We start from the raw sequence: 16,410 nt of genomic DNA, 5'->3' as shown, positions 1-16,410 counted from the left end.
TGCTTTTTATATGCTTTATTCATAATCTAAGTACTAAATTTATTCTTTACATGAGACAAACTATAAATCTCGCTTGTTATTTATGGATGGATGCCTGGCAGTGATATCTGCGAAGAAAGAACAAAATATATGTTGATATGAGGATATGAATATATTTGGTAGTTGAATATGAATATTTAATTTGAAAACTGTTCTGACACGTGGCGAAGAGTTCAAAAGCATAATCACATAAAAATACATTTGGTTGTGCAATGTATTTTTGTTATCTTTTTAGATAGGACAATGTTGCTTGACATAGTTTGTTCCTGCATGTTTTATTGTGATATGTGTGATACGTTGAAGTACAGCAATTAACAACCTAAATAGAAGCAAAATCCAAATATTGACGGTTGTGTGAAACCTTACCATGGAACACAGCATATCCGACCTTTTTTATCATCACAATCTTTTACACAGCTTGGTTCATTAGTCTCGTATTCATCTTTGTTGCAGTGATTTTTACGGCATTGACCATTACAATCATTTTTACACGCTTCCTCATCTGCATTAGAAAATACAAATTGAAAAAGTGAAACATGTTAAAATAAAGTTTGTTTTCACGGGTTAAAGTGTCAGTGTATAAGAACTTGTTTATGATATATTAATGGATTGTCAAGATAAAAAAACACATAATGGTCTCAGATTCTTAAGTGTTAAATCTTACCTGCCACACAACATCTATAATCAGGTGGACACGTTGCAACACACTCATCTACGGGCTCCGCATCTTGTTCACCACGTTTGCAATGTTTACGACATGTGCCACCACAGTTTTCTTCGCATTCGTATTCTGGCTCTTCTGTCGGAAAATACACATCAAAATATTGTAAAATCTGAATTCTCAAGCATAATGTGGGAAGAATTTAGAAAAAAAATGTTATTTATTTGTCTTTTACATCCCATGCAAGAGCAAAATAAATTGGGTTATTTGTATTCAATGTACAATTTTTGAACTCATTCACAAAAATGTGATAAAATTAGTGCAGCAGCGCATGCGAATTTTTAGGTGAAACATAAACCAATGTACCCTGTCCTAAAAATGAAATTATCATACAGAAATATGGTTTTAATGTGTCATCAAGTATTATCGTCATTAATAAAAACGAAACCCAAAATACGTGCTCGTGCGATGGGTAAAACGTACCTGGAACACAGCATATCCGACCTTTTTTATCGTCACAATCTTTTACACAGCTTGGTTCATTAGTCTCGTATTCATCTCTGTTGCAGTGATTTTTACGGCACTGGCCATTACAATCATTTTTACACGCTTCCTCATCTAAATTAGAATAAAAGTTAAATATGTTAAAGTTTGATTTTACGGATTAAAGTATAACCGTAAAGTAATACAAAATTAAGCTTGTTCATGATATAAAAAACATATAGGTTCTCAGATTGTTAAGTGAGAAATCTTACCTGGCACACAACACCTATAATCCGTTGGACAACTTTCAACACACTCATCTACGGGTTCCGCATCTTGTTCGCCACGTTTGCAATGTTTACGACATGTACCACCACAGTCTGATTCGCAGTTAATTACTGGCTCGTCTGTGGAAAAAATACACATATACACTTTGTAAAATCTGAACTCACAAGCACAATTCACTTACTAAAATGTGATGCAATTAGTGCAGCGATTATGAATGTTTTATGTGAATGTTAAACCATTATATATTGTCCACAAAATGAAATTATAATGTTTACCTTTCACACAACATATCCGACCATTTTGGGCATCACAATCGTCCTTGCAGTATTGATTATTTGACTCGTATTCATCCTTATTGCAGTGTTTTTTACGGCATTGACCATCACACGTATCTGCACATGCTGGCCCCCCTACATCAGTAAATATGAAGAATGTTCACAGCAGTATATTATATAACAATACATAATTACTTTCATATCACCAGTAGCTAATGTATTCAGTTATGCCATTATTTTAACTGGCTTACATTTTATTAACTACAGTGAAGTAGGTTTGAAATGTAAGGTAATCTCCGTCGTCTTCACGCTGCAGACTCTCCTTACCACATATAGTCCTGTTTCTCAAATGACGTATGTGTAACGAGACTTTCACTTACTTCACGTCTATTATTTTGTGGACAGCTGTTCTCAAACCAGACATTACAAAATAACAATTCAGTTAACAAATAGTTATCACCAATATTATATTTCTAAAGGAAATTGTTCATTTTGAGAATTACAGTAACAGTGTGTTACGTTCTAGTAAGAGCAAGAATGTATCATGACAGATCGTAGTTGAATATAATATATTACACTTACACTTTTGACCGTCGGTAGAAATGGCAAACAACTGGAAATAAAAAGGGCCATTATTTAAAATTACACCTCTTTCTCCCAAGGGGTATCACCGTAGGTCTCCCAAAGCGTAATTTTATGTAATCCGTGATATGCCCGAGTGGTTTTGAGGCTCCTGCCCGACATAAAAAATGCGTATTGGGTTACAAGGTCAATTGCTTTTTAATGACCTGTGGTAAACTGATACTGCAGGAACATTACACTTGGTTGGCCCTAACTACTGTAGTGCTCCATCTGGATAGCCTGTACTACCATAAATTACAGCTTGGATAGCTGTGAGTGTTTGACAACTACTTAAATAAACTACTTGGCTGACCGTGAATACCATAGGATGCATGAGGGGTTTTCACCAACTACTAAAATATGCTGTTTGGCTGGCAGTAATTACCATGAGACAACTTTCAGATAACTGATACTACAAATATATCATATTTGCCTGCCCCATGTTCAAGTAGCTTCGCAATGGCTCTGACAGAATGCATATATTTTTGGTTAGGCTCTACATTATGACATCTAATTACCTGCAAAACACAGTACTGCAGGGGCTCTACAAACGTATAATTGTGTATAGTAGTGATATATATCTTGTATTCTGAGGCTTTATCTTCTATGCTGCAATAATAAAAAAAAACATGGTAAGCTTACATGTCATGTACATGTCTTCTCAGTCTCCTATCAAGACCCTCCACCCTGGGGCCCAATAATCTGTTCTTCAGACTTTTCTGATTCCTCCTCTTCTTCTTCCCCTTGTTCCAACTCTGCCGCCTCCTCTGCCACCTCTGACTGCTGTACCATCACTCCTGCCATGATCCCATCTTTTTCTGGACTCTTGAAGATCATTTTCACTGGTCTGTGTTGTCTTGGGTCTGTCTGGGCAACCTGTGGCCACATGGTGGTAGGGCAGAAAACAGCCCTTGCATAGGTTGATGCTACACTCCTGACATCTGAACACAGTCGATACAGGGCAACCTTTCCTTGTTTTTCTCCCTAACTGAATGCACCATCTGCAGGATGAGCCACGGGAGCGCTGACTATGTACTAAATGGTGGTTTTTGAATGAGCTGATCACAGGTTCAGAATTTCTGGTATGCTGTTTTCGGGATGAAAAACCACCAACCAGTGCCATGCCAACTTCAATTTGGAAGGCTTTGTGCATTTTCTTTGGATCCACTGATTCTTTGTACAGGATCCAGCTGTTGCATATAGCAGTATCCAGAAGGTAGAAAAAAATATACTTCCACCATTTCTTTGACTGACGCTGGGCTGTATAATAGGACCTGAGTTGGTTTGACTTGTCAACTCCACCCATGTACAGATTGTAGTCATAAATTGCTTCTGGGGAAGGTAAAGAGTATGCTACTTTCCTGCCAGTATCTGGTGAGCGCACAAAACGGGTAACTCTTTGATTCTCGGTTCTATAGCCCTCATAGTATGTTGTCAGTATATTCAGGAGGTTGGAGTCCTTCCATGATATAGCCACCACTGTATCCTTTTGTCTGGATACAAACTGTCCCCTCTCTAAATTTGTTATTGCCTTGTGATTTGAATTTTTCTTGGGGTTGGTACGGAGGGCATTTGGAAATCCCACTCTATCTTGCCTAACGCTGCCAACCACATATATTTCATGATTTTCTAGCAGGTAACTCACCATGTCTACACTGGTATAATAACTGTCAGTGTACAGGACATGATGGCATCCCCTAATGTCAACGATAAGCCTTTCACACAGATCTCTTGTTCTAGACACATCCCTTCTATACTTCTCATGACTACCAGTAATTGACATGATCTCAATCCTGTAGTTGTAGCCTGATTTGCTATCAGCCAAGGCATATATTTTGAATCCCTTAGCATGGGGTTTTCCCTGGATAAAAACTGTAGGTACTCCTCCATAACGACCCTTGTAGCCAACAATAGATTCATCTATGCTAACCTGGCGATGCATGTTGTAACATTCCCGGGAATTGGTGAAGACAGCATCCAGTACTGGCTGTACTTTATACAGAGGCGCTTCTTTTCTCCTTTCTCTGCGTTCTTCATCATTGACTATATTCATTGGGTCAGTTTCTGGGTTGTTACAGTGAAAATACTGCATCAGTTTTTGGTACCTGTTGCGGCTCATAACATTGGCAATGTAGTCATTTCTTATAGCTTGGTAGGTGGACCAGTAGTCTGCTATCTCTGGTTTTGAATCAACACCCATGATGGCAATTATTCCAATCAGTGCACTTATTTCTTCACTGCTAGCTGGAGACCAGAATCTATTCCCTCCATTCTTAGTGATGCACCAGGTTGCATAACTGTTGGTTTCTTTCCATAATCTTTTCACCAGGGATCTTGGAAAGATGGAATAGAAAGCATCAATGGGTTTTGCACCCTCACCCAAATCAATGCTTGGTCCAGGTGTGTTACCAGTGAAGGGCTGTGTATGGCGTTTTTTTAGCATTGTACTCCATCCATCATCATCTATCCTACTACTGTCGTCTTCAGACTCAGAGTAGTGTGCTGGTTCAGTATATACTGTTTTCCAGGTGTTTTCTATAAATTTGGCATTGTGGTTACGTAATCTTAACCGTGCCATCTCTTCATCTTCAGATGAAAAACCACCTATTTCACTCCCTGATGAGGAATCTACTGGAGGTGGTGGGGATGGTGAGGACATGTATGAACCATCATCATCGTCAGAAGTACTGCCATGTACCAGGGCATGGCTTACAAATATCCCCTGCATTTCTGGTAGTGGTTGCTCCCTACTTTCTGATGGTGGTGGGTCTATATTTTCTGGTGGCGGTGGGTCTACACTTTCTGCAGATGTGTCATTGCTTGTATCCATCTTTTCCTCATTTTCAATGTCACTAACAATTGCATCTTTTTCAATATCCCCTTTTTTCTGCTGTTTTTGTCGCACTTTCCCAGACCTGGTTGTTGAAGGCTCTGTAAGGAGAAGCTTTTCTGCATCAGTAAGCTGCAATGAGGACATGCTTCATGCAAGTGGCTCACAGTTGGACCAATTCCTGTAATAACAATGAATGAGAACCCACTGTTACTGACAGGAAACAGGTTTCCATGCATATAAGGGAGGGTGCAGAAGGAAGGGCACTTGGATAGAGAAATCAGCGTGTCCTCCTGCAACTCTCCTGGACACCATAAAATAAACGCCATGCAAAGGAATCACACATAAATGACAGTAGTGCATATCAAAAATATTTGCATTCTAGCAGAGCCAACATGTAGTTATCAATTTTTCATACCGCCCCAGTATGGATATTTTATAGTGTGGATGAACCAAGGCTTTTATATGTGTACTTGCTACCAGCAGAGTTGAACTGGTATGCACTCAGGCCATGCTCAGTGGTATGAAACAGTAGCCTCGTGTATCCATTACGGTATTTTATGTAGTTAGCTTTGACTGATCAGCACTCAGGCTATGCTCAGCGGTATGAAACAGTAGCCTCGTGTATCCATTACGGTATTTTATGTAGTTAGCTTTGACTGATCAGCACTCAGGCTGTGCTCAGCGGTATGAAACAGTAGCCTCATGTATCCATTACGGTATTTTATGTAGTTAGCCTTGACTGATCAGCACTCAGGCTATGCTCAGCGGTATGAAACAGTAGCCTCCTGTATCCATTACGGTATTTTATGGAGTTAGCCTTGACCGATCAGCACTTAGGCTATGCTCTGTGGTATGAAACTGTAGGCTCGTGTATCCATTACAGTATTTTATGTAGTTAGCCTTGGCTGAACTGTACTTACCAGTTCTCAGCATGAGCTGTGTACGGGTTTCTTGCAATTCAATGTAGACAAAATTCAACGGGAGAGCTGACAAAAACACGTCCTGTTTTATCCTCAGGAATGCACCAAATAAACAGGATTAGTGAAAAATATTCCCTTGAGTCACCTCTATATGCTAACATGGTTGGCTGCAGGATATATGATATCCCTGACCCAGGGGTGCTGCCAGACCCCACATGTTCAAGACTGCATATTTCTGCAACTTGGGCAATGAACCAGTGATCACTCAATTACATTTTGCTGCACTGTGGGAGGTAATCTCAAATTAGGTTGGGCAAATCACCGGCTACTAAAAATTACATTATGGGAGAAAGAGGAATAATAACAGTGTGTTAAGTTCTAGCAAGAATGTATCATGACAGATCGTAGCTGAATAGAATAGAATATAGTACACTTACACCGTTGACCGTCGGTTGAAATGGCAAACAACTGAAATAAAAATAATCGCCATTATTTAAAATTACACCATGCATGTTCAGAAATATATACAGTAAGACAGACGATCTATATACAACCTACACTAGCTGACTTATACCTGTTGCTGGTTTTTATGATGCAGTGCATACAATCATCAACACCCACTGACTCATGCGATTAACTGCACAAACACATACTTTACCATCAATCATATTGATTTTTTGTAGTGGAAATCCCATGTTAATGTTTTGTAATACAATTAAAGAATATTTACAATATATATGTAGTACTTACACAGACCAACGCTACCAGCGTTAACAGAAAATGACTGGAATGCATTTTGGATATAACTTTACTCGGAGCAATTTAAGCACGCTGAGAGCCGAGTCCAGGTGTGTGAATAGTATTTATTTTAGTTATTTATAAGTGATATCATCGGGCACACCAAAGAGCAGAGTTGCTGGGAAACAAACAGTTTTTCCCATACGTTTATAAAATATATGCAAAAAACATAATACGATTATACATCCGATAAGAGTCTACGCCATACGTTCATAATCAGAATAGTTTTTGACTGCAACTGTTCGGATATGATACTTACAGTGTTAATTAGTTTCTATAATAATAAATGGCCATTACTCGCACTTATTGTACCGCATAGGATTAGTCATCATATAACTATGGAGAGCTGTTTAGTATTTGGTAAAAAATAGTCTGATGTGTGTCTTCGTTGTATAGTTTGTACTGGTTTCCTATCTAGTAGCTTTCTCAATTGAATTACTTCATGTGTCAATGTGCTATGAATAAATCATCATTACGTATCCCACCTCAACCAAAACTCTTCATTCAGAAGACATGCAGTTGTCAATGTGTATAGTCAGAGTGGTATACAGTAAATTAAATTAAATTAACATTTTCAGCACATATCGGTTATCATATGTTTATTTCCAAAGTAGTTACCTAAATTCCCATTATCGGTAAATATATTGATGCGATTATACAGGTATATGTGACGATTTTAGAAATAATTTTTATCAAAAATTAGCCATAATATACATCCATAATCAGAATATGGTTTGACTGAGAGTACTCAGGTCTGATGTAATGTGATATGTTTATTGTTATTTTAGTCTAATTATATTGACTATAGTTTATTAAAGGTAATTTACTGTTCATCTTACTGTCGTGATTGTGGTTTCAATAACCACAACTGGCTATCTGTCGCGCATATTGTACCGCAAAGGATTAGTCATAATACAACTGGGGAGAGCTGTTTTGGTGCAAACTAGCCTAAGGCATGTCTTGGTTGGTGAGTATTTGATGTGTACAATCGGATTTAATACGCTTCATATGCATCAGGCTTCACGATGAGGCTGATCACTTTCGTTGTGTTTTTGTGCCATCTTGATACGAACAAATTTTCATTACAACCTCCTATTTATATAAAATTTTCAATAGCGATGATAGTGATGTAAATGTAGAAATAACATACCCAACTGGAAGATTAAGTCCAAGAACACGACTATTAACGAAAATTAACAATCTTAAAGTAGGGATGCAGGTTCGTGGGCACTTGGGAGTGATTTTTTTATTTTTTTATGCTTTTTATTATCCAAACAGTCTTGGCTATAGACTGTTAAATTTTTTTAGAATTGTGAATTGTGGAACATACTAAAAAACGGTTTTAAAATATAAATAACAGGTACAAATATTCTATCTATTGAATGCTTAGCAGGATTTAGCAAGGCTGTACAAAAACAATAAAAAAGAAACATGGTGAAAAAAAGAAATGACTGGATCTCTATATTTAACTTTTAACAAAACGATAATACATTTAAATTTGAAACTGTTACAGCCATTTTATTATGAGCATTAGCAAACTTCTTACTGAGTGAATTGTTATGTAAATTAGCAATTATGTCGTCTTCTTTTTGTGCACATCCCAGAACTTTAAAAACTAGCTCCTAGACGCTTTGACCTTTTGTTTTGAAATTTTCACAAACGATTGACAATGTGTTTGTCTTCAAAACGCCGTCAGGGCATTGTTTTGGTTGAACAGTGTTACAACAAAATTTTAAAATTCATACAATAAGCTTTCCAAAAATATATAGTTTTGTGGACAAGGAAGGTCATCTTGGTTTCCTAATTAACTAATTAAAATACCTGTCAAGTAAACTGCATCTCTACCTTAAAGGGAAGCAGAGGTGTGGCTTTTGACACTTTGTACATAACATTTGGAACCTATGAATGAATTCTATCGATAAAAACAACTTGTATGTGTTGCGAAATGTCCTAAATATCGGGTATAAATGGGCTGTGAAGCAGACGACAAACCTCCGCTCTGCCCGGCGCCATTTCGCCTCTAGAGGGCCAGTCAAATGATGTCACCAGTGAACACTGATAATTGAACCCATTCATTCTAGTACGTCAATCCCATAGAAATGCTACTATGAAAGACCTTGTTAACGGACAACTTAAAAGTTGAAAGGGCATTTCGCAGCACATACAAGTTGTTTTTACCGACAGAATTCATTCACAGATCTCAAATTTCATGTACAGAGTGTCAAAAGCCACACCTCTGCTCCCCTTTAAAGAAGAAAACAAGCAAAGCAACTGTCAAGTATTCAACACCATATAGTAAGATATATGATCTACATGATACATGTGAATTGATGTTAGATATTTTGAAACAATTAAGCACATCCTGCTCAGATGTGTCACCTGGCCATAATCGAATGGTTTATGTTGGAAACCTGAAAACAGACGAAATGACATTCCCATTACATATCAGTGTATATTTCATTCCAAAATAGTTACTACAGTTTCTAAATTCCCTTTATCGGTAAACAATATATTTATCCGGTAATGCAGTTATATGTGCTGAGTTTACAAATGTTGCCATACCATACGTTTTTAAATTAAAATTTGACTGGCGGGGTTTGACTGAACGTACTAATGCAGTATATTATTATGTTGTTGTTTTTGTTTTTTTAATATAATTGTCTTGGCTAGTTTATTAAACATAATGTTGTGTTCATTATAGAGTGGTAATTCAAAAGTCATATCTGCCAATCATTCACACATATTGTACCACAAAAGATTAGCCAAAATATAACTGTGGAGTGCTGTATGGTGAAAAATAGCCTAAGGTGTGTCTTGGTCGGTATGAATAACTAAGTATGCTTCGTAGCTAATATCATTGGATGACATTTGACCTCTACTCTGTTTATTCAGCATTTTTTTAAATGTGACCAAATAACGATGCCCAAATCTTACCGATATATTATTTTAGAAACAATTGCATGGGCAAAGTTCACCCAGTGAAAGTTGTTACCTTGTACCATTAACACTGAGATTCGCTTGACAAAAATGAATTTCAATATATGGCGCCCTCATATTTACAAATATGTTTATTGCATATTTTCGGGGGCGGACATCCTGGCATTTTCACGATCTCGTAACCATCACAGTGAAATTATAAACTGCATTTTAAGCTAGCTGTTGATTATTCCCTAAACAGTTTAACTAGGTTACATGTGCAAAATATTTAAATTTGGCTGCTTAGAATTACTTGAGTTTGTGCTGTTTTCTCGGCTTTAGCTGTTTCCAACGGCTTGTCGACCGGCGTTCTACAACATCTTGTGCAGAGCCCATACTGTTACAAATTAACACTAATACACAGAACAAATGTACTATTAAAAATAAAAAAAAAATATGATAGTTACAACTATTGCCATTTTAACTTTGGTGTATTAAACCTTTCCAATTATTGAAAATAAATTAATAACAGTGCTTTTAACACTTATTTATACCACATCAGTAATACCCATACACAATGTACAAATCAAGAGTGTATACGGATAGACGGACATACAATTTTCACAATGTTCGCTTCGAAAGAATTTTGAATGTTGACAAATGAGAAATCTTTATCATAATGTTATAACAGAAACATGAAGAAAATTGTGCACTGATACACAAAACAGTACAGTGCCATCTGTATTATTAATTTACCGAGTGTAAACAGTTATCTGCATCTAATTAACAGTCTAGATTCGTATGTGGCTAATTGTGGCAGTGTATTACACTGGTGTGTCTTGTCACGTGTGTAAACATACGAAACTACTCTGTACATCTGACATTGACAAGCATGTGAGCCAATGTTGTTTGGTCAATACTTTGACTATATTTTGACTAGTTTACCTAACATTTCTTCTGATTTGGTTATTTCTACAGCAGTGTAATGTGAATGTGATCGTCCAAAGGCAATTACTTCTTAAATCATCAGGCGCAAATAAGACAGTAATTTACACTGACTTTGTGCACAGTATTAGCTGATAGTTTGTTTTTAGTTAAGCAACATTTATTAAGGAATATTTTACATTTTTAGATATAATAACTAGCACAATGACCCACAAAACAACAACTTCTGCACTATGTTGAAGATCGTTGTAACCTTTAACGGTTACCATACTGACAGTTTGCTCACGTGCATATTCTGAGTAACTCTGTATATCCAGTGTGTGCCAATTAGGGGTGCGACTGTTTATATATACCTGGGAATAAAATCGACTGGTTAACTCTGTTCAGGGTCCATACCACTAAATAAACCTATATGGACGAAAATGTTAACATATAACGAGATTGTATATGAAATGATAAATAAAGTTGAAAACATGGCTCAAAAATGGGAAATCAACATGCTAAAATCAGCCACATGAAAAAACTAACATGTTGACCAACTCAAACTCATGCAAATCTCAGGTAAATAATACACACCTACTATTTGGTTTGCATCTAGAGAAATCACTGGAAAAACACTAAGATTAGAACATCCAAATACACACAGAATAAACCCACACAGCCGCTAAGTAGTAAACAAAAGATCACATGTCAGTCTCACTTTTGAACCAGGTGATCACGCCCTCAATTCTTGCAAGGCATTTAAATTGACGAACGGTCATTGGTTGATTAGTGGCACGAGACCGACATCAAGTGTGTGGCACATGAGAATGCGCCCTCGAGACTGTTTAAATATTTTATTAGCCGTGTGTACAAGTGTTTATTTCCTGGTAAAGTTTATTTAAAGCGCTATCTAGTATTGTACATATATATTGCACTTCAGTGTGAACACACCGGTACATAGACTAGCGCCATCAAGTGTCAAAAAAATGAAAGCAAGTAAGCTCTTCAAGGCGATGTGCTTTTTTAACACTCCCAGAATCCTTCCAATGATAACATACCGCACGTTTTCTTTGACATCTCGATTCGGATACTCTGACGAACAGGAGTTGTTCTAATACATCTGATTATTCAATGAACAATGCTAAACATGATTATCAATTGAATATCTGTATGTGCTTGTATCTATCTTTTACTGAACAGTAAAACATTGGTCGTAGAGGATTTCATAATTTTTTAAAAAATCACTGCTGCAGTTTAATTGGTATATATTGGTTTGTATTAATGTGCGTATGTATTAGGTTTTTTCAACAAAAAGAACTTCAAATAATTTAATCAATTAATCAATCAACGTGTTCGATTCAATTATGAAATAAATTATCATAACATGTTTCTTCACACTGTGTCTCTGTGGTTTATTTTCAAAATGGTGATGTACTATTGAAGTTCATCATGTATATAATGTTTTTTCAATCTTTTTGTTTCATTTTTAAAAAATATGTATAAATATTTATTTGTCACATATGTTATATTGTATGTGTTGCATAAACAAAATCATACACATGTAACATTACAAAAGTATGCAGCTTTGTTAACCTGGCAAACTATAATGATATGAAAATTAATTTACACAGTTTAAACAAGCTTTTAAGTCACTATTAGAGAGAAGTCTGTTCCAATTAATATATTTTTAAGACACATACTGATGGTATTTATTAAATTTTGTTTCGTATGTTTTGTGTCCTTAATTCCAAGCTGGGGCAATACATAAAACCGACATCATTCTCTCAACTAGATTTTCCACAGTTTTCTTACTGAATCTTAATTGATCACAGGCAGTTACAGATTTGTTTATTCAAAGCTCATTTCCCGAGATAACATCTTAGTGTTCGTCAGCATGATCTTTAATTGACTAGGTGGTATATATACAATTCTCATTCTACAAAACTTTTTTACACCTGAAATAAGAAGAAATAAATTTCATATATTTACACACGTGACACGACACACCAGTGTAATACACTGCCACAATTAGCCACATACGAATCTAGACTGTTAATTAGATGCAGATAACTGTTTACACTCGGTAAATTAATTATACAGATGGCACTGTACTGTTTTGTGTATCAGTGCACAATTTTCTCCATGTTTCTGTTATAACATTATGATAAAGATTTCTCATTTGTCAACATTCAAAATTCTTTCGAAGCGAACATTGTGAAAATTGTATGTCCGTCTATCCGTATACACTCTTGATTTGTACATTGTGTATGGGTATTACTGATGTGGTATAAATAAGTGTTAAAAGCACTGTTATTAATTTATTTTCAATAATTGGAAAGGTTTAATACACCAAAGTTAAAATGGCAATAGTTGTAACTATCATATATATTTTTTTATTTTTAATAGTACATTTGTTCTGTGTATTAGTGTTAATTTGTAACAGTATATGGGCTCTGCACAAGATGTTGTAGAACGCCGGTCGACAAGCCGTTGGAAACAGCTAAAGCCGAGAAAATAGCACAAACTCAAATAATTCTAAGCAGCCAAATTTAAATATTTTGCACATGTAACCTAGTTAAACTGTTTAGGGAATAATCAACAGCTAGCTTAAAATGCAGTTTATAATTTCACTGTGATGGTTACGAGATCGTGAAAATGCCAGGATGTCCGCCCTCGATAATATGCAATAAACATATTTGTAAATATGAGGGCGCCATATATTGAAATTCATTTTTGTCAAGCGAATCTCAGTGTTAATGGTACAAGGTAACAACTTTCACTGGGTGAACTTTGCCCATGCAATTGTTTCTAAAATAATATATCGGTAAGATTTGGGCATCGTTATTTGGTCACATTTAAAAAAATGCTGAATAAACAGAGTAGAGGTCAAATGTCATCCAATGATATTAGCTACGAAGCATACTTAGTTATTCATACCGACCAAGACACACCTTAGGCTATTTTTCACCATACAGCACTCCACAGTTATATTTTGGCTAATCTTTTGTGGTACAATATGTGTGAATGATTGGCAGATATGACTTTTGAATTACCACTCTATAATGAACACAACATTATGTTTAATAAACTAGCCAAGACAATTATATTAAAAAAACAAAAACAACAACATAATAATATACTGCATTAGTACGTTCAGTCAAACCCCGCCAGTCAAATTTTAATTTAAAAACGTATGGTATGGCAACATTTGTAAACTCAGCACATATAACTGCATTACCGGATAAATATATTGTTTACCGATAAAGGGAATTTAGAAACTGTAGTAACTATTTTGGAATGAAATATACACTGATATGTAATGGGAATGTCATTTCGTCTGTTTTCAGGTTTCCAACATAAACCATTCGATTATGGCCAGGTGACACACGTGGAGCAGGATGTGCTTAATTGTTTCAAAATATCTAACATCAATTCACATGTATCATGTAGATCATATATCTTACTATATAGTGTTGTATACTTGATAGTTGCTTTGCTTGTTTTCTTCTTTAAAGGGGAGCAGAGGTGTGGCTTTTGACACTCTGTACATGAAATTTGAGATCTGTGAATGAATTCTGTCGATAAAAACAACTTGTATGTGCTGCGAAATGCCCTTTCAACCTTTAAGTTGTCCGTTAACAAGGTCTTTCATAGTAGCATTTCTATGGGATTGACGTACTAGAATGAATGGGTTCAATTATCAGTGTTCACTGGTGACATCATTTGACTGGCCCTCTAGAGGCGAAATGACGCCGGGCAGAGCGGAGGTTTGTCGTCTGCTTCACAGCCCATTTTATACCCGATATTTAGGGCATTTCGCAGCACATACAAGTTGTTTTTATCGATAGAATTCATTCATAGATTCCAAATGTTATGTACAAAGTGTCAAAAGCCACACCTCTGCTTCCCTTTAAGGTAGAGATGCAGTTTACTTGACAGGTATTTTAATTAGTTAATTAGGAAACCAAGATGACCTTCCTTGTCCACAAAACTATATATTTTTGGAAAGCTTATTGTATGAATTTTAAAATTTTGTTGTAACACTGTTCAACCAAAACAATGCCCTGACGGCGTTTTGAAGACAAACACATTGTCAATCGTTTGTGAAAATTTCAAAACAAAAGGTCAAAGCGTCTAGGAGCTATTTTTTAAAGTTCTGGGATGTGCACAAAAAGAAGGCGACATAATTGCTAATTTACATAACAATTCACTCAGTAAGAAGTTTGCTCATAATTAAAATGGCTGTAACAGTTTCAAATTTAAATGTATTATCGTTTTGTTAAAAGTTAAATATAGAGATCCAGTCATTTCTTTTTTTCACCATGTTTCTTTTTTATTGTTTATGTACAGCCTTGCTAAATCCTGCTAAGCATTCAATAGATAGAATGTTTGCACCTGTTATCTATATTTTAAAACCGTTTTTTAGTATGTTCCACTATTCACAATTCTACAAAATTTTAACAGTCTATAGCCAAGACTGTTTGGATGATAAAAAGCATAAACAAATAAAAAAAATCACTCCGAAGTGCCCACGAACCTGTATCTCTACTTTAAGATTGTTAATTTTCGTTAATAGTCGTGTTCTTGGACTTAATCTTCCAGTTGGGTATGTTATTTCTACATTTACATCACTATCATCGCAATTGAAAATTTTATATAAATAGGAGGTTGTAATGAAAATTTGTTCGTATCAAGATGGCACAAAAACACAACGAAAGTGATCAGCCTCATCGTGAAGCCTGATGCATATGAAGCGTATTAAATCCGATTGTACACATCAACTACTCACCAACCAAGACATGCCTTAGGCTATTTTGCACCAAAACAGCTCTATCCAGTTGTATTATGACTAATCCATTGCGGTAAAATATGTGCGACAGATAGCCAGTTGTGGTTATTGAAACCACAATCACGACAGTAAGATGAACAGTAAATTATCTTTAATAAACTATAGTCAATATAATTAGACTAAAATAACAATAAACATATCACATTACATCAGACCTGAGTACTCTCAGTCAAACCATATTCTGATTATGGATGTATATTATGGCTAATTTTTGATAAAAATTATTTCTAAAATCGTCACATATACCTGTATAATCGCATCAATATATTTACCGATAATGGGAATTTAGGTGACTACTTTGGAAATAAACATATGATAACCGATATGTGCTGAAAATGTTAATTTAATTTACTGTATACCACTCTGACTATACACATTGCATGTCTTCTGAATTAAAAGTTTTGGTTGAGGTGGGATACGTAATGATGATTTATTCATAGCACATTGACACATGAAGTAATTCAATTGAGAAAGCTACTAGTTAGGAAACCAGTACAAACTATACAACGAAGACACACATCAGACTATTTTTTTACCAAATACTAAACAGCTCTCCATAGTTATATGATGACTAATCCTATGCGGTACAATAAGTGCGAGTAATGGCCATTTATTATTATAGAAACTAATTAACACTGTAAGTATCATATCCGAACAGTTGCAGTCAAAAACTATTCTGATTATGAACGTATGGTGTAGACTCTTATCGGATGTATAATCGTATTATGTTTTATGCAGATATTTTATAAACGTATGGGAAAAACTGTTTGTTTACCAGCAACTCTGCTCTTTGGTGTGCC

General features: G+C 35.7%; 1 protein-coding gene across 2 annotated transcripts; it reads right to left on the bottom strand.

Annotated features, from left to right (window-relative positions):
- LOC102809514 (uncharacterized) lies at window positions 1-6,963 on the bottom strand. 2 transcript variants are annotated; one of them, XM_085493191.1, is made up of 8 exons: window positions 6,871-6,963; window positions 6,558-6,588; window positions 1,747-1,881; window positions 1,456-1,590; window positions 1,184-1,318; window positions 704-838; window positions 406-541; window positions 1-107 (listed from the first exon to the last, which is right to left on the bottom strand). In XM_085493191.1, coding segments are annotated over exons 1-8 (753 nt in total). In that variant the 5' UTR covers window positions 6,916-6,963; the 3' UTR covers window positions 1-106. The 2 variants fall into 2 exon arrangements, with proteins under 2 accessions (XP_085349317.1, XP_085349318.1); XM_085493192.1 differs by lacking the exon at window positions 6,558-6,588 and adding an exon at window positions 2,329-2,359 and having other exon boundaries at window positions 6,871-6,930.
- Window positions 6,964-16,410: the final 9,447 nt, after the last annotated feature.

The sequence above is a fragment of the Saccoglossus kowalevskii genome, chromosome 18 (genome assembly GCF_978046115.1).
Source record: "Saccoglossus kowalevskii chromosome 18, keSacKowa6.1, whole genome shotgun sequence".
Classification (NCBI taxonomy): Eukaryota; Metazoa; Hemichordata; class Enteropneusta; family Harrimaniidae; genus Saccoglossus; species Saccoglossus kowalevskii.
The sequence above is the reverse complement of the archived record's forward strand: the minus strand, read 5'-3'. Positions and strand labels throughout refer to the sequence as shown.